The following is a 24,374-nucleotide window of genomic DNA, read 5'->3' as shown; positions in this document are numbered from 1 at the left end:
CCCCCGTAGCTCCGCTTCGCGGAGAATCTATTATATTTGTAATCGTTAATATCGTAATAAAATTGCCATATAATTCCCTGAGAGTATGTCAATTGCTAACCGTATCGCCAACGGGTTTCCCGGAACACTCAACAATGTTTACATTCTACTGGGTTCAACATAAGCTTGGTCAGAGTTTCCTAGACTCGCAGAACCTCCCGTTGCACCATCTCTACAAGCCCCTCCGCGAAGCGGAGCTACGGGGGGTCTGGGGGGCTGGCCCCCCAGTGAGAATACCAGGCTTGTTTTGTCAAATAACGGCTCCTTCGGGGAATTTGGAGAATAATGATCCCGGGGGTCAGCCCCTCCGTAGCTCTGCTTCGCGGAGGAAATAGATAAATTAATTGTACTACTGTACATCTCGCTCCCACGCTTTTTCAACTTCGCCAATCTCCGGCTGCTTCGCGTAAAAGAACTTCTCAGCCGAAGACCGGTCCTTGAACGTAATGGTATACGCATTCTCCATCTTATTATTCTTGCGGATATCCTCAACATGATCCGACTGTGGCAACAGCGACCCCCGAAGCAGCTCCTCCCTATCCGAAGGCACTGGATGCACTGTTACGGACTTGGGTCGCAGGTCTAGCGACCTTCCCGCAAAGCCAGCAGGTCCTCCGCCTCTACCGCCACGGAACCCATATCCAAATCCGCCTCTAGCAGGATACCCTCTACCGCGACCCCTAAATCCTCCACGTCCTCTAAACGCTGCTGGTGGTGTGCTGTACGAATGCTGCGACTCATCAATCCCCAGGCTCTCGGCCTCCGCCTTTAACGCCTCCAGCTGTTGCTTAAGCATTTCAGTACTAGACGTCTTCTCTTCAAGCTCGGCTTGGTTGCCCGATTGTTTTGCCATTGACAGTAATAGTTCCTGCTGCTCCTGCTTCTTTTTGAGAATCTCCGCCTTCTTTGCTAGCAATTCCCGTTTTTGTTTCTCGCTCTCCAGCTGCTTGAGTTTACGCTCTTCAAACTGCCTCTGGCGCTCTTCCTGGGCCGCCGTAAAAGCCTCAAGATCAAACTCGGGCTCCTTATGACCCCCACCATGATGAGGTTGGTATTTGTGAGGGAAATCTTTTCGCTTCCAATTGAGCTTGACAAACCGGTTTCCAAAGATGGGATCCGGACTACTCCATGCCTGGTGGGCCTGCTCGTGGGTCTCAAATTCCAATTCCGCTGAACCCTTGGGCTTAATCTCAACCGATTTGATCTCTCCAAATTTGGAAAAGTAATCCCTAATCGATGTCTCATCAAGCTTATCTTTAGGTAGCCGGTCCACCACGAGCTTAGTATTAGTCGGGTCAAAAGGCGCTTTGGCCCCACCCTTCTGCCGGTTCTGTTTCTGTTTCAGCTTTTTCTGTCGTTTCATCATTTGTTGCTGATGTTGATGTTGTTGTTGCTGTTGATTACCGCCACCCATGACACCATACCCAGGTAGTGGAGGAGGCATGGGCCCTCCGGGAAACATCATCTGCGGTCCTCCAAACCACTGAGGTGGAGGAGGAGGCATTGAGCCGGCCGGAGGGTAGGCCATGTTGCCTTGGCCAAATCCAGAGCCGCCCCAGGGCCCTCCGAGCTGGCTCTGGACCTGTGGTGGGGGCCGCGACGGACGCTGCTGATCCATTGATTCGTCCAACGGAGGGCGTCCATTGCGGAAGTTGCTCCTGAAATGCGCCTGGCCATTTTCTGGCTGCGGCCGGATGACCTGCATGAGATCAGACACAAACGAGTCCGTTCCTTCGTGCAGAAACTCTCTCAGCTGATCTTTGCACGTTGCCTCCATATCTTCAATGGGCATGTCATTGGAAATCAGCACGGCCACATAGTCGGTCAACACCGTCGTATCGGCATCGGTTATGTTCTCGAGCCGCTGTGTTATCCACGGCCGCAACGAGTTTATCTCTTGTTCTGTCAACAGCATCGTTATAACCGCTCAGGCTGTCTCTCTCTCTCTCTCTCTGCGTTTGGTCTTCCTATCACTTCGCGCTCCCCCCAACAGGCTCGCATTACGTAATTCAGCAGAACTTAAACGCCGCACAGTATTATTTCATTTTATGTTACATATTGAATTCGATCCATGAAAGATTTGTATGGAGCAGTTAGTTGGTATTTCAGGATCTAAATGTAGTTCTATTCTGTGACTTCATGGGGGACGCTGTCCCCAAACCCCCTGTAGCTCGGCTTCGCCGAGATTTTGGGGACCGTGAATATTCTGCTGCTATCTACCAATTGGCAACCACTAATCACTATCATACATCCTATTAAGCAATTAGCTGAACAAATACAACCAACAATATGAAGTTCAGCAAAATATGGTGGTACCCCTGAGAATACAACATATCAAGTGTTGCGGCGCAATGTTAGCAGAGTCAACTTGACTACACTTAATTTTTCGCAATTTGTGCGACATTGAGTCACCGGTACCGGCTTGAGAGGACCTGATCTCCGGCTCGAAGACGATTTTTCGCAGTTTTCTCAATAGAAGAAGCCCAAAAATGACACACGTGGTGACGGTCATCTCCAAGCATGGCCATGATGGAAGCGTGGTTGATGAAGTCACCAAGATCCTCGCCGGATACGGCCGCGTAGTTGGCACCAAGCCGCTGGACGCTCAGCGAGTCACGGATATCGAGGTCGTCGAACTGATCCAGCCCATTAGCGAGATCAAGCTAGCATTTGCTCCAGTCGAATCTGCTCATGGAGTGGATGTCGTTATCCAGCCAGTTGCCAACCGGCGACCAAAAAAGCTCGTCGTTTTCGACATGGACTCGACGCTCATCCAGCAGGAAGTCATCGATATGATTGCGGCATACAACAATATCGAGCCGGAAGTTGCTGCAATCACAGAGGCTGCTATGAATGGCGAGATTGATTTTGTTGAGTCGCTGAAGCAGCGAGTTGCGTTGCTCAAGGGCATTGACGACACGGTATTCGAGTCGCTAAAAAAGGACATTACCTTCACTCCGGGCGCCAAGGAAGTGTGCCAGGCTTTGAAGAAGGACGGAGCTAAGTTGGCGGTTTTGAGTGGTGGGTTTATTCCTCTGGCACGGTGGGTCAAGGACCAGCTGGGACTCGATTATGCGTTTGCCAATCAGCTTGAAGCCAAGGACGGAAAGCTTACTGGCGTGACTCAAGGGAGGGTTGTCAACAGTACGGTTAAGGCCCAGCTTCTGCGAGAAATTGCCGAGAAGGAGGGAGTTCCGCTGGCAAATACTGTTGCTGTAGGCGACGGGTCCAATGATTTGGAGATGATGGGCATCGCAGGCTACGGAGTGGCTTTCAACGCGAAGCCAATTGTGCAGCAGAAGGCTCCGTCAAAGATCAACACGGGTTCTCTGCAGGATATCCTCTATATCTTTGGCTACACCTCCGAGGAGCAGCGGGAACTGCTCAGCTAACGTAATGCTCTAATTCCTCTTCATGCCTATTCAACGACTCTTCCTTCGATCTGAGTATTAAAAATGTCCGATTAGTACACTAACGATATATAGAGGATAGAAATAAATATACAAGTCATAAACCCATGAGAAACAATTGTCCTCCACAATTAGAAATAGAAACATCAAGATCTTTCAATCAAAGAAAATCACAGCTCAGAAAGACTCTTCAAAACAAGAAATAAAATCTCTCAACTGATAAAAGATCTTTCAATCAAAAAATATCACAGCTCAGAAAGACTCTTCAAAACAAGAATTAAAATCTCTCAGCTGATAGAAGACCCTTCAATCAGAGAAATAGAATAGACATCTGAGAAAAAGACCTTTCAATCAAAAGATCAAATGTCACAGCCGAGAAATGGGGTCAATCAAAGAAAACAGAACAGATATCTGAGTAAAAAAAGACCTTTCAATCAAAGAATGGAAAAGGTAGAATGTCACAGCTGGGAAAAGACTTGTGGATGCTGGGTCTGTGGGCTCGACAGAAACATTAGCGAGGTTGCCGCGTCCACCTCGCTCTGCTGCTCCGGCGTCATAGAACCATAAACCTTGGGCGAGCTGGGATGAGTGCTCACCCTTAGCGGAGACCCTCTAGCTACCGGAGTGCGAGGCACTAGCATACGTGAGTCCGAGTTCGTTCTACGGTGGTATCCTTTAGTGATCTTAGCCGGGCCCCTCAGCATGCTCTGGTGGCCAAACGAAGCCGATTTCCCAGACTCATGCGACTCGATTTCCTCCAAAGTTTGGTCGGTCCACCCGTTCTGGATCTTCATAAGCGCAAACGAGAGCCTCGTCTTGAGGCAGTTCGTAATCTGCGCAATCTTCTCCGGTGAAGGAGGATTACTAGTACTACTGCTCTTAAGTGGCCCCGTAGGGAACGCTGGATCTTTCATAATCAAGGTAACAGCAAAAATTGTGTCGGTTGGCGACGGATGAAAAAAAAAAAAGACCTGCGTAATCGCCACTTCTCAAAGCAAAAGAGTTACACTGATAACCTAGCCAGTAAGTCCGTCAAGTAGGTAGAATACACACTCCAAATAACCAATAGAGTTTGTATTAGGTCGTTCAACAAGGATTCTGGGGGACTCTCTCGCCAGTAAATAGTCTATACCGCTCGCTTTTAATATCTATGGAGCGCCTTGTCAGACAGACTTCAAAAACCACTCACCTGGGTACGCGCCTTTTCCGAAAAGCTACAAATTGGGTAGTGGATGTCAGGAAACAAAAAAAGCAGCTGGGATGTGTCGTACCTGCTCCAATGCGAGGGGAATAGCGCACCCGGACCTATGGTCTATCACGCTTACCAGCCGTCTAAATTAAAAAAGTTTTGCCTCGTCCGGTGCAGTAGTGAGACAGTTCACGCGGTCGCGGGACATATGCCCCGTTGGGAGGTGCGCCGTAAACGCTCAATTTGGGGCGTGCATTAGCGACACCTGCAAGGCGCGCGACGCGGACGCGTCACTGGTGTCGGGCCGGGACCCATGTCCTCCCCCTTGTCCCGACATTAAGTCTTACATGTCGCACTAATGTCGTGCCATGGGTCTTATTTGTCGCATTGAGTGACCAAAATGTCGCACTGCTGGCACAAAATGTCGCAATGTCGCATTGACGAAACTGCTTTAGTGGAATAGCGGAAGACTAATAAATTTCGCCTCGGCATACGCCAATAATGCCATTGAATACAAGCACAGGGTCGCCCGGTTGGACACTCTCCTTCATAATGACCCCTTCCTGGATCGTTCCGGTAGAGAGCAGGTGGTCCCGGACGACGCCGCACAGGCACCCTGTGGTCAGCGGAGGGGTGATCCACAGGCCATTGCGCAGAAATGCCACATTGGTGATAGTCCCCTCGGTGATCTCATTGCGCGAATTGTATAGTAGCACCTCCTGCGGTCGCCCATCCAACGCCTGCTTCTCGGGGCGCAGCGACCGGTTCCGAGCCGCCGAGTAGTGGTCCCGCTTGGTGGTCTTGAACGACGTAAACGGCCCCACCGCAATAAACTCCGTGTCCACGAAAACGCGGTAGAACTCGTTTTTCGGCGGGGGGACTGCTAGGTCGCCGCGGATCCCGGAAAACAGGTCTTCGCGGTGGTCCACCTCGGAAGCCTCAATTTTCATCTCCTGCTGCGCTGACACCAAAACCCGCAACTTGTAAGACTTGGTCCGGTCTACATGCTTTATGGTTTCGCGCAGTTCACTCAATAAGTGGTCATAAGGGACCGTGACGTCCCAGCCAAAGAAGTCCACTTCATAATTGAGCCGCTCCCAGTGGCTCTGGAGCAGGAAGAAGCTTGACTCGGGGATCGCCTCGGTACGCAGGAGGTCTACGGCTGCCCCAGGAGGAGGATCGTAGCGAATCGTGCTCAGCACGAAGAACTCTGATTTGTCGTCGTATGCTTCCTTGAGGTGGTCGAACAATTCTTTGGCTTCTGGGGTTTCGAACCCGCCAAACTTTTTCTCGCCACTGCTTTTCCCCATTGATTGTCTACGGGATTCTTGAAAAATCACCTGTCGTTAGCCATTTATCTACCCCTTTTTTTATATGCTTGAAATGAGGATCTCCATTTACCAGTATCAACTATTCGCAAAACTGCGTTCTGTTGGGCGTATGTTCCAGAACGTACTGTACCAGTCATTAAATTCCACATATTGTAAAAATGCAAGGAATTTCCTCATTTCATTGAAGGGGCCTACCATACTAAGTTGCTAATATACGCATGAGCGACAACAAAGTGGTTCGACGTGAAGCGATCACGCTCGAGCAAAAATACGCCGTGCAAGAGTACAAGAAGCAACATCCAAACTGTAGTGCTGCTGAAATCCAAGTCTGGTTTGCGTCTACTTATGGGCGGACCATAGCACCTTCCTCAGTTTCTCGGATACTGAAATTTGACCCGAAGCGAGCTCACAGCGGTGTGGAGCTTGATCCGAAAGCTAAACGGATAAAACCGCGGCAATGGCCAGAAGTTGAGGAAGCTTTATGTAAGTGGGTTCGTCGTGCAGAAAATCGGGTACCACTTACTAGTGATATCCTGAGAGAAAAAGCACAACAGTATTGGAAGCATTTTCCGCAGAACGAAGGGAAAAGACTGCCAGTTTTCAGTAATGGATGGATCCAAGGCTTCCAAAAGCGATATGGAATAACGGCTGGAAGCATTGGTGATCGGGCTGAACGGGCTGAAGAAGATATGAGGAGCATCCGCACACTTCTCAAGCAATATGAGCCTCGAATATATATAACTGCGGTGAATCAAGCCTGTTTTATAAGCTTGTTCCAGATCTAAGAGAGCAAGATAAGGCACGGATGACGGTTCATTTTTGTTGTAACATGGATGGCTCTGACAAAGTTCCACTGTGGGTTATTGGACGTGCCAAGAAACCACGAGCTTTTAGCGCTGCTAAGGTTAATATCAATAATCTTGATGTTGTGTACCGAAGCAACAAAAAGGCTCGGATGACGAGTGGCATCTTCGAAGAGTGGCTACATTGGTTTGATAATCGACTGGGCGATCGTAAAATTATCCTTCTCATGGATAACTTTTTGGTGCATGAGCTTGCAGTGAGATCAATTGATCGAACTAAGCGAGAACTTAACAATATTCTAGTTGTCTGCCTGCCGGCAAGTTCGACCCATTGTTTTCAGCCGTTGGATCAAGGGATCATTACATTATGGAAGTCGCATTGGAGAAACCGCTGGATTGCTTTCCTCTTGGCTGAACATGAAGCTGGAAATGACCCTGTTTCTAGGATGAATATTCTCCACGCGATAAGATGGTCCATCTCCACATGGATACTTGATGTCGCACCAACTACTATTGAGAACTGTTTTCGCAAAGGACTCTTCGATGAGGCCACAGAAGGAGAGTCAAGTTTGGCCATTTTGGCAGAGATCTCAGAAGGAATTCGCCGGTTGAAAGTTAAAAATTACATTCGAGAAGCGATGGAGCTTAGCAACTTTCTTAATCCAGAGGAGGAGATCGTGGAAGATAACGTCGATGATCTTGACGATCAGATTATGGCAGATTTCATTCCAGGGGAGTCAAGTGGGTCAGATACCGACGAATCACCTCAAGAAATCCACCTCATCTCGTACAATGAAGCGATTGAAGCTATCAAAATCATACGCTTGTTTCAAGAGCAAACGAGAGGGAATAAAGAGCTGGTAAGAGGCCTGATACAAGAAGGACATGAAATTGCGTTGTTGCAACGGGCGAGTTTGCGTCAATAGGAAATTCGAAACTACAATATGTACTAAATCTGTCGCCTATAGACTCTATACATAAGGCAATCTCATTAAAAAATCACCATCCATATAAGCAAATTAGAGCACATTTCATGGTATTTATAAGTTTACTCCTCATTGGCTTGTACCCTCAAATTTAAGAAAACCCTATCGATGTCGGGTGCTAGGGTATCAATACTTCCGCGTAGCGCGCTAGGGTTGTGAGCCTGGCCAGTCCCCATAATGTTGCTACAGCATAACAAACTCTCCTTACGGTATTCAATCACGACAAGGCTGGTAATACTGCAAACTTCCATCTGCGACTGATTCTGAACTCTATTCACTTCACATTGGCAAGCATTTTTCCTAGTATTATTCTAAAAACAGGAACATGTGATATATCATATTACAATATGCGATAACAGTAGTACCGCTTCCCGAACGCACATTATGGAGGTGCAACATTATGCATCAGGTCCTTAGACATCTGAGATAATTATACATGAGAGGTTGATGGTTCCTACGATTATTGAACATAATAACACCTATAACACCTCTTAAGATACATTATTATATAGCGCGAGTTCATGGCAGACTTTCCCATTGTAAACAACACCCAGTAGCATCATTATTCGCACGTACCAACTCAGCATACACTACGCAACACATGAAGCACCTAAACGCACCTAAACGCATCTACTGCTTTTGGCTAAATTGATACATATAATAAATGAAGAAAGAACAAGGATGACAGGTCGTAAGCAGGCGTTGTCGACGCGTATGCGTGACGCGACAAATGTTTGTTTACATTTTAGCTTGTGTCTCACAACGTTTAAATTTATCAACACCCGCACCTCCACCTCCTCAAAAGCACCCCAAAAATCACGAAATATAGCTAATAAAGCCGGGGAAAGGGAATTTTTTATTTAACCGAATAATTGGCATTTTGATAATTGCTACTGAACAATGGGGAACTTCCGGCGGGAGTCGTATATACGCTCCCAGTTAAGCTCCATAACCGACCAGCTCCAACTGTTGCTCGACGAACTGGGAATCAGCGACGAAGAGCGAGAGGACCGAGAGAGGAAGCTCTATGGAGTTATTGCCGCAGCCCTCGAGGGTCATGTTGAGAACGTGCGGACGGAGCGTGACGAGATGTACCAGAAATGCGTCGAGCTCCAGCAGAACATACAGTCCATCCTCTCTGCCCTCAACGACGTCGAGCCTGCAGCCGTCCTGTCGCATCCAGGACTTATTTATTCAGAGGTCAAGCCGCCGTTTAGGAGTCTCTCAGTGGGGCTTCAGAAGTGTTACGAAGAAGCCGAAGCAGTTTATTCCAGCCGTCTTATGAGGATCAACAAAGTCCTTGAACAGTTCAAGCAGTTGGCCGAGAGAGCAGACGACATGTCTGTCCCCGCTGAATTGCTTCCAATAAACGGCGACAATATGGAGGCCCTAAATCTGTCCAATTCCCGGATTGTTGAATTGGAACGGGAACTCGACCGGTGGAAGCAGGAGATCGAGCAGAGAGTAACCATTGTCGCTGAATACTCGGCACGAATTGTTGGACTATGGGCGGAACTGGGGACGCCTCAGGCTGAAATTGATAGCAAAATTCTGGCGCATTATAAGTCCAACCCAGAGCAACTGGGGACGCGAAAGGCGGACATTGAAGCCCTCAGACGGCTGGGCGAGGGACTCGAAAACGAGAAAAGAACAAGAAAGAATAAACTGAGAGCATATCAACAGCAACTGCGCGTTCTGTGGACGAAACTTGGCGAGAGTGAAGAGTATACGCAGCAGTTCGAACAGAGCAACCGCGGGCTTGCTCCGACAGTCCTGCGCAACTGCGAAGCTGAGCTAGCCAGGCTCAATGAAAAGAAACGACAAAATATTCACCTATTTATTGAGGATGCCCGGGTGCAGTTGCAGGCTCTGTGGGAAAAACTCTACTACTCCGAGGAACAGACCTACGAATTCTCGCCGGCCTGGACAGACGTGTACACGGATGCCAGCCTTGACGCACACGAGGCTGAGATTGGGCGACTAACGAAGCTCATTGAAGACCGGAAACCAATACTAACCTTGATTAATGACTACTATACCCTGCAGCAAGACCAAGAGGCGCTGGAAGCCTCGATGCACGATTCGTCGCGACTTATGTCCAAGGGATCAGCACGCCGTGACCCAACCCGCCTCCTACGCGAAGAACAAATGAGAAAGCGAATTGCTAAGAGGCAGCCCAAGGTTGTTACCGATCTGTACAATGCGCTTAAATCATGGGAGGATTCCAATGGCAAGTTTTATATCCGTGGACAGTACTTGCTGGAGACCATCCAACCCCAGTACGAGAAGATTAATCTCATGTCAGCCACCAGGGGTCGTGGGCGGACAAATGGCCCTGGGCTCACTAATTCGGCCACCCTTTCCATTGCAGCTCGGTCGATGTCTCCTGCAAAGCGCACGGCCCCGTCTACGCTAAACAATACCCTGTCATCGCAAAAGCCAATGGTGAAAGCGCGCTCGATCTCACCAGCAAAGACCCGCTCAGCATCGCCTCCGAAGCTGTCGAGGAGACCCCTCCACCCCACGACAACCAATTCCAGGCCCATTGCTACAGCCAAGAAAACCGCAACTCCGCGCCTTGCCAATCTGCCCACTCTACGTCCAGTTATACGCAACCCCGCTCCGCATGATACGCCGTGTCCTCCAGCCGTCAGTAAGCCATCAGTCCCGCAAAAGACTCTCAGTAGTAGCGGGTCCACGTCTTCTGAGAACTGGGAGACCTACGACGACTCTACGAGCAGCGAGGACGAGCTGGACGCGGACTACCTACGATGGCGCAAGGAGGAGCTGCAGAAGCTTGCCTCCTCCAAGGTCTGCAACTCTAAGTTCGACTGGAATAAGGATGTCTTTTAATGTACTTTTTATTCCCCGACGTAGATATATTTATTCAATTCACTCTAACTGCTCCCTAACGGATATATATTTATTCAATTTAGCCAGATCTCAATTTCTCCTTGCCGCAGATAGGTTTGCTCAATTCATTCCAGACCTTAAGTTCGCCCTAATACATATAAATTTATTCAACTCGCTCAAATCCTAAACGTATCCTAGCTTCACAAACATCCACATCATAGATCACACCTTGACTCCCATCACGCGTGACACACGGCAGCGAGCTATCTATCCAGTTTATATCATCGCTCGACTGCACCTGGATATGCGACAATTTCGGACTCCCGTGGAGGAATGAAGCAGTCAGGCCCTTTATGAAGTTGATCTTGCAATCCTCGGCAAGTAAGTAGAAATGGTCGTACAACTCATTAAATTTAATCTCCAAAAGCCTCAACTCTGGAAAATCAGTCAAGAAGTCTTGGTAATCGGACAGCTTTTTGCCAAAAGACCCCATAGTTAGCTTCAAGCGCTTTAGCCGTAGACCCTGCCTGGCTAGTACTCGGAATTCATATGTACTAAGGTCTGTAACTTCTTCACACTCAATAGATAGCCATTCCAACGTATCCTTAACTTGAAGAAGGGTCCGAATTAGCTGGTTCGAACCATCGCATCCCTCATACCAGATCCTCTCAAGCTGTCTGGCTCTTGATAAGTCCACGCAGACAATAATAGAAGCCGTAGAAGTAACAAGTACCCTCCTCTTACGAAATTCGAACCTGTCTAAAATATGAAGATAGTTTACCCCAGATGGCACTATTAATTTTCCTCTTGCGTAGCCTTTTCCAAAACGATTAATGAGCTGAAGATATTTGATGGTTTCCGGTATCCAACGCGATCGAAAGATGTCCTTGGTAGTAATTACAGTCAATGTGACCAGATTCTTGCATAAGGGAGCCAGATCGGACCAGTCAATTATACTCTTGTCTTTTGACTTCCATAGTGGCAATAGGAACTTTTCTTCACTACTATGCCAGTTATTGAATATCAACAAGTCCTTAATGTTCATGCCGTCAATGTCGAGCAATCCTTTGTAAAAGTGGCAATTGAGTGCTAGAGAAAATTCTGCAATAGGCTTCAGTCCATCCAACATACTTTGGAACGCTAGGAATCTCTCATCTCGAGGACCTGGATTATAGCACACCCTGACCTTGCGAACTTGCTTAAAAAGCTCAGAAATAGTTTCATATACCGTAAATGCTTATCATCTCCTTCTGATTTTCTGCCATCACAAGACACTGCCAGTTCCACAGTGTTTTCTCTAACTGCTGTTCGAAATTGTTGGTTCGATGCAAGCTTCTTGAATGCCTGATAGGTTATTAACTGGTATATGCCGGAATCATCTCTCGGCTTGGCAGGATTGGAATAGTCCAGCATTATTTTTTCTAAGGTACACATGAGAGAAGATGTTGCTATGGCTACCCTTCCCCAGAGGCGCCTCTGGCACAAGCGATAATATTGTCTTGACACTAGCCTCAGTTCCCGCACGTCATGAAAGTCAAGGTAATTGAGAATTGGCTCGTAGAGCTCAGCCGGAAGCCAGTCCAAAAAGTCTACCCCTTGATTCATTTAATATCACGCTAGAAGACTGAGGGATATACTTCAGCTGCTAGGAAGAAGGTCAGTTAATTATTTCTTTGTTTGAAAGGTGGCCTTTAAGTGATGGTCACCAGTAGGCTTCCAACTTTGTACATCTTAATAAGCCTATTGTCAACCTCGCAGACTCAATTCATTGCTTATTGGATATTGAAGTAGCGGGGTATGAGCTATTCCGAGAAAGCTAATCACAACTTTAAACTTGCTACTGTCGTCACTTAGGAAACTTTCGCATTAGAGCCATGGTACCTCTCGCTGTTAGAGTTTTGTAGATACATTTATTCAATTCGCTCCAGAACTCAACTTCGGAGAGTCTCTTACCTTAGCCTTGTACATTGATCCTTGGTCCTTTTTTGGTTAAGGGTAGTCATCTATAAAATTCCTGGGAACGCTGGAGCGATGCTTCGCTTCGAATTCCAACGGTATACATTTGATCTAGCATGCTAAGCACTATAGTTATACTGTAGCGAATTGAATTAATATGTTAACTAAAAACTTGTAAATCTGGCGGATAGTGCCAAATTTCATGATCCCCTAGCCAATACTGAACAGAGCATGTGTATACGATAGGTAATATAGGCATTCAATCGGAACGCAAACCCGGGTGCTCGGGTGCTCGGGTCACTCGGAAACGGAGTGCTGACAATTTAATGTTCTTCCGGGACAAGCCGGCGAGAACTGTGCCAGGTGACAGCTTGTTACAGCGTAACAAATCCTCCCAAATAGTTGTAACACAAGAGTTATGAGCGTGCAACAACGTAACAAGATTTGTAACAATCCTAGTAAGTCTCTGCCACAACGGTACATGCTTTCAAGGACAAGAGATGAAGAGTCGATTTCCAACAATTCTGTAATACATTTGATCTAACAATTGTTCAAGAGCACAATACAGGTATATTGTGTTTAACCAAACCATGTCGCTCATAATTCCCAGAGCAAACCTGATTAAACTTGTACAAAGTATTTATTCAATTCACTTCGGGCTTTCAACGGAACCTTCATTAAGTCGCTGATCCTTGGTTCCTGGTACAGTCTATTGTGAATGTACACCTAAGGGACATATGCCCCCCCTGGGACGATGATCGCGTCAAGTTCTAACTACATCGTGTAATACATCGTATCTAACATTTACATAGGTACCCCCTTGCTTGGTTTGGTGGTATGGCCCGGGGTGGCTCAGCCGATAAGGATCGTGGCGCGCCCGAAAGTTTCACTATGGGGTAGGCCCACCATCCCATCAGCATATGAACATTTCCATCGCATTCCGCCAGGGGTCCCTTCATTTACAAGCATCTCATTCATCAAAGAAGAATCTTTTGGTGTAGCGTCTTGAAAACTGCGTGGTGGCCAATTGCTTTACTCTAGCCGGTGAGGAACTCTTAGATAGCGCCCTAGTTAGTAGCTGAAGCCCACACCTCGTAGCCCCCAGTAGGTGATCCACCCACGGTATACACGAAACCTGCTTGCATGGCCAATCGCCGATTAGCCGCAAAGTCGATAGTGTTCACCAGTTAGGATCAGTCCAGTTCCCTTTTGTGTCTTACCCCTGGATAGAGAGCGTGTGTATATCCCCAAGTCTCCTCCTGTCCATCCCAAATAAATAATGTCAGGCAACCGCCCATCGCCGTCTGCCCACGGCAGTAGTGACTCGTCCAAGAGGCTTTCCAGCGAATCCGCGAGACCCGCGCTCCCGAAGTCGCCGATTCCAAAGTCTCCAAGAGATACTTCGTCGCCTTCGCCTTCCACCGTCCATATTGAGGCACTGAGCATTTCTGAGCGGCGACCGAGTAATCACAGCAGGAACTCTTCTCTGACAGGAATGACCATTGCAAGCGTAGAGTCCAGAGGGCGACGGTCGAGCTCTTCCGCCTCTGGACGGAACCCGTTCAAGGCCCCGATGCGAGGGCCTTCGGCTGAGCCCACCAAGTTCCCGGCGCCCATGAACAATGCTGAAATCTACGATACGATGGAGAAGGAGCAGGAGGCCATGGTCAACAAGCTGCAGCGAGAAATCAGCAATCTGCGGTCCGAACGCAGCCGGAGCAGGTCGCAGTCGACTTCTTCCTCTTCGTCTGTGTCTCGGCACGCCTCAATTCGCTCTGTGTACTCAATTTCTGATGCTGAGGAGCTGGCGTCTCGCCCGGGTGCGTACCGGTCTTCCAGACCCAGTTTCGGGGCGGTCGCAGGCGCTCCTGCGGTGGACGATTCGAGTCTTCTTGTTTCGCTGAGAAAGGAGAATGAATTGCTCAAAAAGAAGCTAGCCGATTTGAATGTCAAGGGTATGTATTGTATTTTTTGGTTGATACGCTTTGGTTTACTAACATGTTATTTAGTCGCGGAGAAAGACGCAGAAATTAAGCGACTCGAAGGAGCCGTTGGAAAAAGCACCTAAATGAATATCTATATATTGTTGGCTTCTCAGTTTTATTGAGGGAATTGCCTCGAGCATCTCGCATACTCTAACTATAAGGATCTATCCTTTTATAACTTGTTACTATCATTTATTATGAATGCTATTATTGGTTTTTTCCTACTCACTATTGCTTCACCTCGTGGTTCACTATTTGTTACTCGAACTACCTCGTACTCTCTATAGGAGCAATGAACTAACTGTCATAATTGCCAATTCTCTTGTGTGATTCAATACAGCTTGTAGGATGACCTCCGCGAAGCGGAGCTACGGGGGTTTGGGAGCTGGCCCCCAAGTCAATTGAAGCTATAGAGTGTCCATGGGGGGGCCAGTCCCCCCAAACCCCCCTTGGAGCTCCGCTACGCGGAGTTTAGAACAGCCTGTAGAGAAAAAACGACGGGGGGTCTGGGGGGCAGAGCCCCCAGCTACGGGAGCTCGAGGGCTGGCCCTCGAATATGGAATTATTACATGCACGGAAGAAATGAATTGCTTAGAGAATTTAAAAAAACTAGTTCGTCATATCAGGATGGTCTATTCCGGAAGACCACACGAAATCCAATTGCGACCCGAGAATCCTCCGCACTTCCTCAACAAGAGGCTCATCTTCTGCATTAACTTTAGGGTCCTTCGACTGCCAGTAATACTTCACTGCAGCATTGACCTCCTCAATTGTCTGAAGACCAAACACAGTAGGACCAGACCAGCGCTGCAACGCGAACCGGGATGCCAAATCGGCTAGTTCAACTCCTTTAGAAGCGGTGTACTTCGCCGCCTCGGACACTGCTTTCTTCAATTCGTCAGATGCTGGGTGGAACGAATGCACAGGACCCGATCGAAGCAGCGACATGCTCAGCGGAGAAGCATTCATCAGCTTCTTGACCTTCGCTTCACTTTTGAACCCATCAGAATATTTCTCCAAACGAGTATTCTGCAAGCAAAAATTGCAGTAACTTAGTACCGCGTCCAGGGGCCGTCCCAGATCGGCCAGGACCCTCTTAGCCAAGTAGAGCATAAAGTCCAATGGGTAGCCAGATAAGCCAACCCACCGAACAACTCCCTCATCTTTCAGCTTGAATGCTTCACCAATGGCCTCAAGACATTGTTCCGTCGCGACAAACTCGACATCGTGGATATACAGCAGGTCAATGTACTTAGTACCGAGCCTCTGCAAGCTTCGCTCGACAGATGCCCTAATGCTGCTTGGCCGGTAGTCAAAGTCATCCAGCCCTACTCGACCTGCCTTGGTACATATAAAGTAACCTTCACGTGGATATTCGTCCCGGAGACTTGCTAAGGCGCTCCCGACAATCTCTTCAGAGGGCCCATAGTATGCAGACGTGTCTAGAGCGTTGATCCCAAGATCAAAGGCTCGCTTGAGAACATTTTTGGCCGCTAGTGATTGCGGATCATCGTGATACTGGTAGTTGAACACCCCAGCTCCTAGGATGATATCTGGGAGGTCATCCAAATCTTTTGGGGAGCTGCTGTTCAATGGCTTTATCTCCATCTCTTGCCGTCTGTTGAATTTTTTCGTCGGACTGTCGCCGTCCACCGTCACCGTTTGACGGTCCAGGACCGTTATCAACGAGTTCAGTATCCACTACAGTAGCTACAGTAGGTTTAAAATAGTCAGGAATTGCTTATATAAAGGACAATATTTTTGATTTATTACAATTTGTTTGAGGAAAGGGCTAGAGCTGGGTGCCATTGTATTTAGGGCCGGCATTATAGGTTGAATCTCTTACCAACCATAATGCACTCGAGAGGAAGCTTGGCAGCCAGCTACTCAGTCCCGTTAGTAACAGTGCTAAAATAGGATAAACAGCGGATTTACCTAGGAAATAACCAAGTAATGCAGTGTAACGTTTAACGTTAGGCTTTTGGAGTAGGCATACAAATATAAAAATACACGAACGGGTAGAAGATCTCCAGCTGGTCCTCTCCATCTCTAACACAAAAATGGTAAATTTCGCCATTCTGCTAGCATTACTGCTGGCTGGCAGCTCTGCAATCCCGCAAAATAACCAAGAGGTTCCTATTTTAGATGCCAACAGCAATCGCTTCTTGCTCACTGCCCCGCCAATTATGAACAAGCAATACGACATGGACAACAGGAGCAACAGCGCAAGGATCCAATTGCTTGAACCATTCCCACCCTGGCTGGTCGAGTTAACTGGAATGACACAATGGCCTGGAGAGAGTCCGCCATACATCCCTATGCCCGACATTGACCTCTCCAGAGTGCCCAATGACATCCCACAGAGAGAATTAGGCGAGTGTGCCGATGTCCAGCGGTGGATGTGCTCTTTCGACTGCTATAGATGTACTGCAGCAGACGATATCTACACCTGTCCCATCATGTCGCAGACATTTGACGACGGGCCGAGTCCAGCAACGCCAAAGCTCCTGGACCTCCTTCCAAGCAAGACTACCTTCTTCACTCAAGGAATCAATGTCATAAGATTTCCAGAGACCTTTCGGCGACAGCACTACGAAGGCCATCTCCTTGCGAGCCATACCTGGAACCATGCTCACTTGCCTGGCCTTAGCAACGAGGACATTGTTGCACAAATCCAATGGTCAATATGGGCCATGAACGCTACAGCTGGGGTCGTCCCGCGGTATTTTCGACCGCCTTACGGCGCAATTGATGACAGAGTGCGGGCTATTACTAGGCAGTTTGGGCTCGTCTCGGTGTTCTGGGATAGAGATACTTTCGATTGGAGAGTTAACGACGGCACCAAGACCGACCTTGATGTGTTCCACGACGTCAATCAATGGCAAGGCGAGGCGCAAAACGGCCTCATCCTTGAACACGACTCCACTATCAAGACAGTCAATGTCGGAATCAAGGTATCTGAGCTGCTGAGCACCAAGCAGCTAACAGTGGCTGACTGCGTCAACCAGCCTTGGTATCAATAGGAATTCGCCAGCCCGCCCCGGCTGGAACTTGTGAACAACATAACATTGCCAACCTCTGCAATTGGAATGAAGAAGTCTTCCTCTTCCGGCTCCGTTCTTTTGCTTTTTAGAAATCACCATTTTCCACTATTACTGGCGTTCTACCTCATAGCAGTCTTGTATTGATGTCAAACAAAAATAAACATGCTTTATATTTCATCAAATACATTATTTCTTCTCTAACAGGTTCTTGAACTTGTCCATCTCTTCTGGACTAAACCCAATTGCCTCCGTAAGAGGTTTATTCAAGTCTCGGCGCAGATCAGGCTTCTCAATGTAGGTCATTAGAACATTTCGAGTATATTCGAGCCGCCCGTTCACCTCCCTTTGGATATCCTTCTCGCCGGCCTTGGGCGTGGTGGTTTCCTCTGTGCCGACCGACGGCGATCGCGACCGCTCTTCCATAGCCTTCTCTTTGAGTCGCTTCAGATCGTCATTTACAATTCGATTGTTGCGCTGAAGTACTTCTAGTCGGTCCTGGTAATCCTTAGTCGTGGTCTGCAGAGCGTGATATGCCCGCTCAGTCTTTCGAAGCTCCTCTTCCGACCGGTTGTGCTTCTCCTGCAGATCAGAGTAAAGCTGTCTGTTCTGTGAAACTTCATGGCGAAGCTCCTCCAGCTCCGAAGCAGTGTCAGTTTTGAGTTTACGCAAATCCTCTGCCTCCTTCTCGTATCTTGCCCTTTCTTCCTTCATATACTCAAGGTCCTTGGTAAGGTCTGTTACTTGGGTCTTCAGCTTGGAGAGCTCTTGGGTGCGTCGCTTAACGGCCAAATTCATCTCGCTTTCCAACCTATCTCTCTCCTCGGTGAGAGAGCTAATCTCGGCAGCCGCATCCGCTAGCTTGGTGGTCTGGGAACTTGAATTATCACTTACCAGTCTTCTCATGGAGGTAAGCTCCTGTACTCGCTCATGCAGATGTCTCTGAGAGTCGTCAAGTTCCACCTGGCGGTCCTCTGCAATCGTCTCCGCTTCATCGGCACGACGCTTGAATTCCTCCATCTGCACTCGCATGGCTGAGGAGTTTCTCTCGGCATCCTCCTTCTCCATTCGGGCCGTCTTGAGATCTGCCTCCATGGTGCTGAACTTGGACATGAGAGAATTCTTTTCGCTGGTCAAAGCGGTTCGCTCTGCCTCCCATTTGGACTTGTCTGCAGCAAACTGCTTGTTCAACTTAGTCGCATTAGTATCGCGCTCCTCCTCCATCTTCCGAAGGGTTTGGGTGATAGTGGCGACCTTGCCATCCGCCTTGGCCTTGAGTGCCTCGCTCGTGTCAGCTCGCTGTCGCAAGTCGTTAATCTGCTTATCCTTGTCAGAGACACTAGACTGAAGCTGAGATATTTGTGTCTTGAGCTTCGACTCGCTGCTCTCTAGGCTGGAGATCTTCTTGTCCTTCTCAAGCACTTTGCCAGTTAGTTCATTGGCACGGTCTTTGAGCTCCTTGATCGTGGTCTCCTTCAACTGCGACAACTCTTTGAATCGGTCCTGGGCAAGCCGCTTAGTGTCATCCAGTTCCTTGGTATTGGCTTCTAGCTGTTGCTTAGCCGAGTCGTGGTCTTTGGTTGTGGATTCTAACTGTCGCTTAGTCGAGTCGTGGTCCTCGGTAGCGGAGTTGAGTTTCGCCTCAAGTTCGGCTTTTTCCTTGGTAGACGATTCAATCTCGGAAGTCAATTCCTGAATACGATCCTCCTTTTCCTTCAGCTGCGTCTCGAGGTCAGCAATCTTCTCCTGCATCTCCTCCAATTGCGAGTTGCCAGTCTCAAATTCTGCAAGCTTCTGCCGCGCGGATTCCAGCTCCGAGTTCAAAGACTGAGTCTTTTCCTCTAGCTCGGTACTTTCATGGGTAGCCTCAGAGAGCTTCTTCTCGAGATCCTTCACCTTATCCTGGCTAGTAACTAAGTCCTGGCCAACGGATTTGATCATATCCTGAAGAGTAGCAACCTCCTCGCCATTGGTCATTGCCTTGGTCCTAGACTCGTCCAGCTGTTGCTTTGTCTCATCGAGCTGAGTGTTTAGGGCAGTAATACGATCTTCATACTCAGTCGCAGAGATAGAAGACACAGTCGGACCGGACTCGGGCTCAGCGGGAACAGGATTAATGGCCTTTTCCTCGGTAGACTGGGCAGAGTTGGCCTTCTTCTTGTTCTTCTTTTTCTTCTTCCTGCTGGCCGGCGTTGGAGTAGCAGGCACGCTGGATATAGGAGTGGACGGAGCCTTTGGAGACGCGGGAGTGGCTAGCTCTGGAGGGTGCTGTTCTAGGGCTTTGAGTATTTGCGCACGGTCCTGAGCGTCCTTGCCTGTCTGGAGCTTGTAGGCAAGGTTGTACAAGTCAGCCATCTTCGCCGGGAGGTCCTCTGTGTCGTCATTCTCAATTGCCTCTGAGATATCGGTAAACAGGTGCTTCATCTCGTCACTTTCTTCGGGCTCCTTAGCTTTGGGTAGCTGGTCTGAATCCTTCTTTTGGCTTTCCACCTCTTTGGTTAACTGGTCTACCTTTGCATTGAGGTCATCCCGCTCAGACTTGATGGTACCCATCTCGGTGGTCAACTGGTCTACCTTAGCGTTAAGACCACCCCGTTCAGATTTGATGGTATCGATCTCTGCAGTCATGGATTTCAGCTCCTCTGGAGACTTTTGCAAAGCCTGGAATTCCGATAGCTTATCCTCCACAGTCTTATGGTCTTCAAGGAGTGATTTACTGTCGGCGAGTTGAGTCTTTAACTCTTCAGTCTCGCTTCTCAACCCGGTGAGTTCCTGCTGCAGCTTTTGCTTCTCTTCGGAAAAGTCATCAAGTTCTTGCTGCAGCTTTTGCTTCTCTTCGGAGGAGTCATCAAGTTCTTTCTGCAGCTTTTGCTTCTCCTCGCAGGACTCTTCAAGTTCTTTTTGCAGCTTTTGAGTCTCCTCAGAAGAAGCACCGCTCTCAGAACCTTTAGCTTCGGCCAATTGCTGCTCCAAATTTGCTTTACTACTCTTTTCCTGGTCCAATTCCTTCTCCAGAGCCCCATACCGGTCAGCCAAACTTTCTTTCTCTTGTTTCAATGAATCAAGTTTCCCGGCCAATTCGGCTTTTTCCTTTTCCAGGGCAGTCTTTGCCGATTCATGGGACTCATTTAGGCCTTTCTTCTCCTCTTCAAACGCCTTCAAACGGTCTCTTAGCTGTTCGTTGAGCATTTCATTCTTGAGAGTCAAACTCTGCAAGTACTCCACCAACTGCTCCGATTCGCCAATGGTCGTACATGGAGTATATTCCTGCAGAACTTTCTCAAACGCCTTGATAACTTCGGCTTTCTTCTTCTCGAGGCGGTAAGCTTTCAGCAGCTCCGGGTACTTTTCCTCGTACTTATTGAACTTTTTCAATTTGGACACAATTTCCCGTGGAAGTTCAAAACTTTCGTACGTGATGAGCTCCTTTGGATCCTTCCCTGGCTTGGCAGTCGATTCATCCTTCAAAGCTTCATCATTCGAGGCCTCTTCCTTAGTTTCGTCCTCTCCCTTAGTTTCGTCCTCCTGGACTGAAGGGTCCGGCTGCGCTGAGTCAACCTCCATTTCTGATGGGTCTGGGGTATCGTTCTGCAGCAGATGGGCGTGCTTTTCGACGATCTTTACGTAGTTCTTGCCGCCTTCAGCTTTGTGAGGTTGTTGTTGGTCGCGAACGTTCTTTACTGCCGTCTCAATCTCACCTGCAACAGACTTACTAAACTGCCCTAATCTGCCTAACATGACGCTTTATCTATAGGTCATCACCACCAAGAACGGAGTGGGGTGGGAGGCTCGAATAGATATCTCTAAGATCTCTAGGGTCAGTCGTGTCGTTTTGATTTTCGCGATACCCCAACACGCCGCTGCCGCTACGGGCTATCCCCCGCTATCGGAGTGCTTTAAAAGAACCAGTTAGAACCAACAAGGGATGGAATGCAATCAATTGGCTTCTGAAGTAGCTCACTAGGCCATTACGCAATACCGCTACTATATCCAATCCGGAAGTAGAAGGATTACTACGCGCAGTAGTATTATCGATTTAATTAACGAGCCGCACGGCTCACGTGATCACAGCTAATTAAACTCAACAGAAACTCCATGGCAGGGGCAGTTCCTACTGTACATGGCCCAATATTTGCTCAGCGAACGAGCAATAATAATGCTGGTATATAAGTGTAGTGAATTTCGAATTGAATATCTTTCTGTCTCCTACCGATGTACACTTTTCCACAGCCTTAGAACGTTGGTCTATTGCAATTGGTAGATGCCCCATGCCGTAGGGTCCAGGTCTAGGCCAACTCCGACCCTGCATTATGGCAGGCATACCAAGGACCCTAATTCCGTAGTACCCGGTTCACATGTACCGTCCTTAATTGTACGTAGTAGAAACGTGTATCGCGGTGGTACTGTTGAACGAATAGTCCGATAGTAGGGCGTTTCGGAGTTCGACCGTAGGTTTAATCCTCGGTCGGGTCGGGACCATTGCGGAATTGTCGCGCAACCAATGGCGTAGCAAAGTCCATGGGCCGACAGTGGGGGCGAATGGAGTGAGATGATCCGATGTGTCGCCCTACCTCGGTTCGAACCCCACCACCGGCTTACAAAAACATCGCGACATTCCCTTCACATATTAATAATCATTATTCATTACCTCACCAGCCATCACTTAATATTTGATTTCGGGCAACTTTGTTTAATCGAATACCTATTTATTTGTGATCTTGATCATCATATACGATAAAATGGACAAGTTCACTGTACGTTGATTTACCCAATAGACCAAGTAAAAATGAATGAGCTAACAATGCTGTAGTCACTATATTCTGTCCAGATGGACTGTCAGTCCTGCGCGGATTCGATCCAAAAGGCCCTGAAGACACCTCCTATTGGGGAATGCATTGACAAAGTAGACATCAACCTAAAAGAGCAGCTGGTATCCGTATACGGATCATGCGCTCCGTCGCAAATTGTGTCGGCGATCCAGTCAACGGGTAGGGACGCGGTTGTGCGAGGCACAGGCGAGCCCAATTCTGCCGCAGTGTGCATCCTTGAGTCCCACAAGCTCAACACCGTCAACGGCCTGGCGCGAATTGTCGCCGTGTCGCCGAGCCAGGCCATTTTCGACCTGACAGTCTCAAACCTGGTGCCCAATGCTAGCTATTATTCATCGGTGCGCGTGAGCGGAGACGTCTCGCGAGCTGCATTGTCCACTGGGGGTGCATACCTTGATCTCGGCAAGTTCGATACTGATGCTTCCGGCAATGCCCAGGTGTTCCTCAAGCAGAGCGTTTCCATTAGTGAGCTCATTGGGCGGGCCATGACTATCTCGCGAACCCCAGAGCTGACTGATAGCTCATTCGTGGGTGTCGTCGCCCGGTCAGCCGGTGTGTGGGAGAACCTCAAGCAGGTATGCACTTGCTCGGGCAAGACCGTCTGGCAGGAGCGGTCCGATGCCATCCAGAAGGGCCTTTAGGTATTGTGGGTATATATATAGAAGTGAACCTCAATTGATCCTCACCCGGTATCTGTTGCAAATCGTTGTAAGCGTAACCAGTAACAGTTACAACGTGATACAGAATGGTGGCAGACTCTCAGCAGTCTTGATCATACCATTTGGTACAGATTGGTAACAGCAATAAATACTATTGGTATTAGTGAAGTGTATTCGAGGGCTAGCCCTCGAGCTCCCGTAGCTGGGGGCCAGCCCCCAGACCCCCGTGTCAACGTAACAAAGTTTTTGTTACACTGTAACGAACTCCCAAACTGTAACAAAATTCCCGTAACAATACGTAACAAATACCCCATCACAGCTCAAATCTCCGCGCAGCGGAGCCCGAGGGGGGTTTGGGGGGGCTGGTCCCCCCATTAGCTATTGCAATGGAGTGTATTCAAGGGCCAGCCCCCCAGACTTGCTTCTATAGGCAGCATATTAGCTTATTTTTACATGAATTTTGTTAAATAACGTCAGATGGAAGCACTAAGGTGTAGTTAGAGGGAGCTCACAAAGGTGCGGAGCCAAAACAATGTCTCGATGGGCCTGAGTCTGAGTCCGCTCAGGGGTATTTTGTGGGGTTTCAGCCGTCCGCGGCTTTTTCCCTGACTCCGTCGATGATTATGATATACCGTGGTACATTGCTTGTACTGAATATACTGGATTACTGTTTGCCTTATCCTTAGCTCACAGATGACTCGCCGATCTGGTTAAGGTGCCACAGTCAGCTCTACAGAACAGTTTTCATCCTTTTCAATGCCCCTATATCGAAGAATTGTTCATGAGCGATGAGAAGCGGGCAGGCGAGGTTGAGATCACTCTAGGAACCGGGATAGGGTCTGAAAATGAGCAGGATACTCACAGGAAAGGACAGAATTCCTTTCGGTTTTTTTATTTGTTCCGCCCTGACGGCACAGTCTTGATAGATTTACAGAAGCGCGTCGATAGTATCCTTTTACAATTCTTTAGAAATCGCACCAAATTCAGCTAGTCTAGTCTAGTCTATAATGGCTACACGCTTTGCTAATAATAATAACAATCTGCTTACGTCTTGGGAAGGCCGAGGCCAGAGACGTCACTCAAAATACAAATACATATAATCTTTCAAGATACAACAATAATTTCCATGCCAATTGTGTCCCATTATTGGACCGCATTTGCGTTGTGAGGATTTGTTACCAGGTAGGAGATTAAAAGCCTGGCACCCTTCAACTTGGGATTAACGATGTGCGCTAGGGGGTTAGTCCTCCTTTGAACGACGGCCCTCTTGGATAAATTGGGCCAGCCTTTCGA

At 48.3% G+C, this 24,374-nt stretch overlaps 11 protein-coding genes across 11 annotated transcripts, besides 2 other annotated features; 5 read left to right on the top strand and 6 right to left on the bottom strand.

The window, feature by feature from the left end:
- Nucleotides 1–388: 388 nt before the first annotated feature.
- TRVA0_039S00408 (uncharacterized protein) lies at nt 389–1,954 on the bottom strand (the record flags this gene model as incomplete). Its single annotated transcript, XM_076686507.1, has 1 exon — nt 389–1,954. The coding sequence occupies one exon, from the start codon at nt 1,952–1,954 to the stop codon at nt 389–391; it is 1,566 nt and encodes a 521-aa protein (XP_076539222.1).
- A 574-nt stretch (nt 1,955–2,528) lies between these two features.
- Nucleotides 2,529–3,431, top strand: SER2 (phosphoserine phosphatase; the record flags this gene model as incomplete). Its single annotated transcript, XM_076686506.1, has 1 exon — nt 2,529–3,431. One exon carries the CDS (start codon nt 2,529–2,531, stop codon nt 3,429–3,431), a length of 903 nt encoding a protein of 300 aa, XP_076539221.1.
- Nucleotides 3,432–3,907: 476 nt separating this feature from the next.
- TRVA0_039S00364 (Whi5 domain-containing protein) lies at nt 3,908–4,363 on the bottom strand (the record flags this gene model as incomplete). Its single annotated transcript, XM_076686505.1, has 1 exon — nt 3,908–4,363. One exon carries the CDS (start codon nt 4,361–4,363, stop codon nt 3,908–3,910), a length of 456 nt encoding a protein of 151 aa, XP_076539220.1.
- A 745-nt stretch (nt 4,364–5,108) lies between these two features.
- ABZ2 (aminodeoxychorismate lyase ABZ2) lies at nt 5,109–5,948 on the bottom strand (the record flags this gene model as incomplete). Its single annotated transcript, XM_076686504.1, has 1 exon — nt 5,109–5,948. One exon carries the CDS (start codon nt 5,946–5,948, stop codon nt 5,109–5,111), a length of 840 nt encoding a protein of 279 aa, XP_076539219.1.
- Nucleotides 5,949–6,187: 239 nt separating this feature from the next.
- Nucleotides 6,188–7,698: a mobile genetic element.
- Nucleotides 6,188–7,698, top strand: an mRNA.
- Nucleotides 7,699–8,658: 960 nt separating this feature from the next.
- On the top strand, nt 8,659–10,611 carry ASE1 (Ase1p; the record flags this gene model as incomplete). Its single annotated transcript, XM_076686503.1, has 1 exon — nt 8,659–10,611. One exon carries the CDS (start codon nt 8,659–8,661, stop codon nt 10,609–10,611), a length of 1,953 nt encoding a protein of 650 aa, XP_076539218.1.
- Nucleotides 10,612–10,774: 163 nt separating this feature from the next.
- On the bottom strand, nt 10,775–11,740 carry TRVA0_039S00276 (uncharacterized protein; the record flags this gene model as incomplete). Its single annotated transcript, XM_076686502.1, has 1 exon — nt 10,775–11,740. One exon carries the CDS (start codon nt 11,738–11,740, stop codon nt 10,775–10,777), a length of 966 nt encoding a protein of 321 aa, XP_076539217.1.
- A 2,322-nt stretch (nt 11,741–14,062) lies between these two features.
- Nucleotides 14,063–14,635, top strand: RTS3 (Rts3p; the record flags this gene model as incomplete). The annotated part of the gene is made up of 2 exons (XM_076686501.1): nt 14,063–14,522; nt 14,577–14,635. 2 exons carry the CDS (start codon nt 14,063–14,065, stop codon nt 14,633–14,635), a joined length of 519 nt encoding a protein of 172 aa, XP_076539216.1.
- A 526-nt stretch (nt 14,636–15,161) lies between these two features.
- Nucleotides 15,162–16,160, bottom strand: ARA2 (D-arabinose 1-dehydrogenase (NAD(P)(+)) ARA2; the record flags this gene model as incomplete). Its single annotated transcript, XM_076686500.1, has 1 exon — nt 15,162–16,160. One exon carries the CDS (start codon nt 16,158–16,160, stop codon nt 15,162–15,164), a length of 999 nt encoding a protein of 332 aa, XP_076539215.1.
- A 452-nt stretch (nt 16,161–16,612) lies between these two features.
- CDA1 (chitin deacetylase 1) lies at nt 16,613–17,575 on the top strand (the record flags this gene model as incomplete). Its single annotated transcript, XM_076686499.1, has 1 exon — nt 16,613–17,575. One exon carries the CDS (start codon nt 16,613–16,615, stop codon nt 17,573–17,575), a length of 963 nt encoding a protein of 320 aa, XP_076539214.1.
- Nucleotides 17,576–17,782: 207 nt separating this feature from the next.
- IMH1 (Imh1p) lies at nt 17,783–21,157 on the bottom strand (the record flags this gene model as incomplete). Its single annotated transcript, XM_076686498.1, has 1 exon — nt 17,783–21,157. One exon carries the CDS (start codon nt 21,155–21,157, stop codon nt 17,783–17,785), a length of 3,375 nt encoding a protein of 1,124 aa, XP_076539213.1.
- A 1,175-nt stretch (nt 21,158–22,332) lies between these two features.
- Nucleotides 22,333–23,063, top strand: CCS1 (copper chaperone CCS1; the record flags this gene model as incomplete). Its single annotated transcript, XM_076686497.1, has 2 exons — nt 22,333–22,347; nt 22,404–23,063. The coding sequence occupies 2 exons, from the start codon at nt 22,333–22,335 to the stop codon at nt 23,061–23,063; spliced, it is 675 nt and encodes a 224-aa protein (XP_076539212.1).
- Between the last annotated feature and the right edge of the window lie 1,311 nt (nt 23,064–24,374).

The sequence above is a fragment of the Trichomonascus vanleenenianus genome (genome assembly GCF_965637985.1).
Source record: "Trichomonascus vanleenenianus strain CLIB 3782 genome assembly, contig: TRVA0_039S, whole genome shotgun sequence".
Classification (NCBI taxonomy): Eukaryota; Fungi; Ascomycota; class Dipodascomycetes; order Dipodascales; family Trichomonascaceae; genus Blastobotrys; species Blastobotrys vanleenenianus.
Note: the sequence above shows the minus strand (reverse complement) of the source record. Positions and strands in the feature narration are given on the sequence as shown.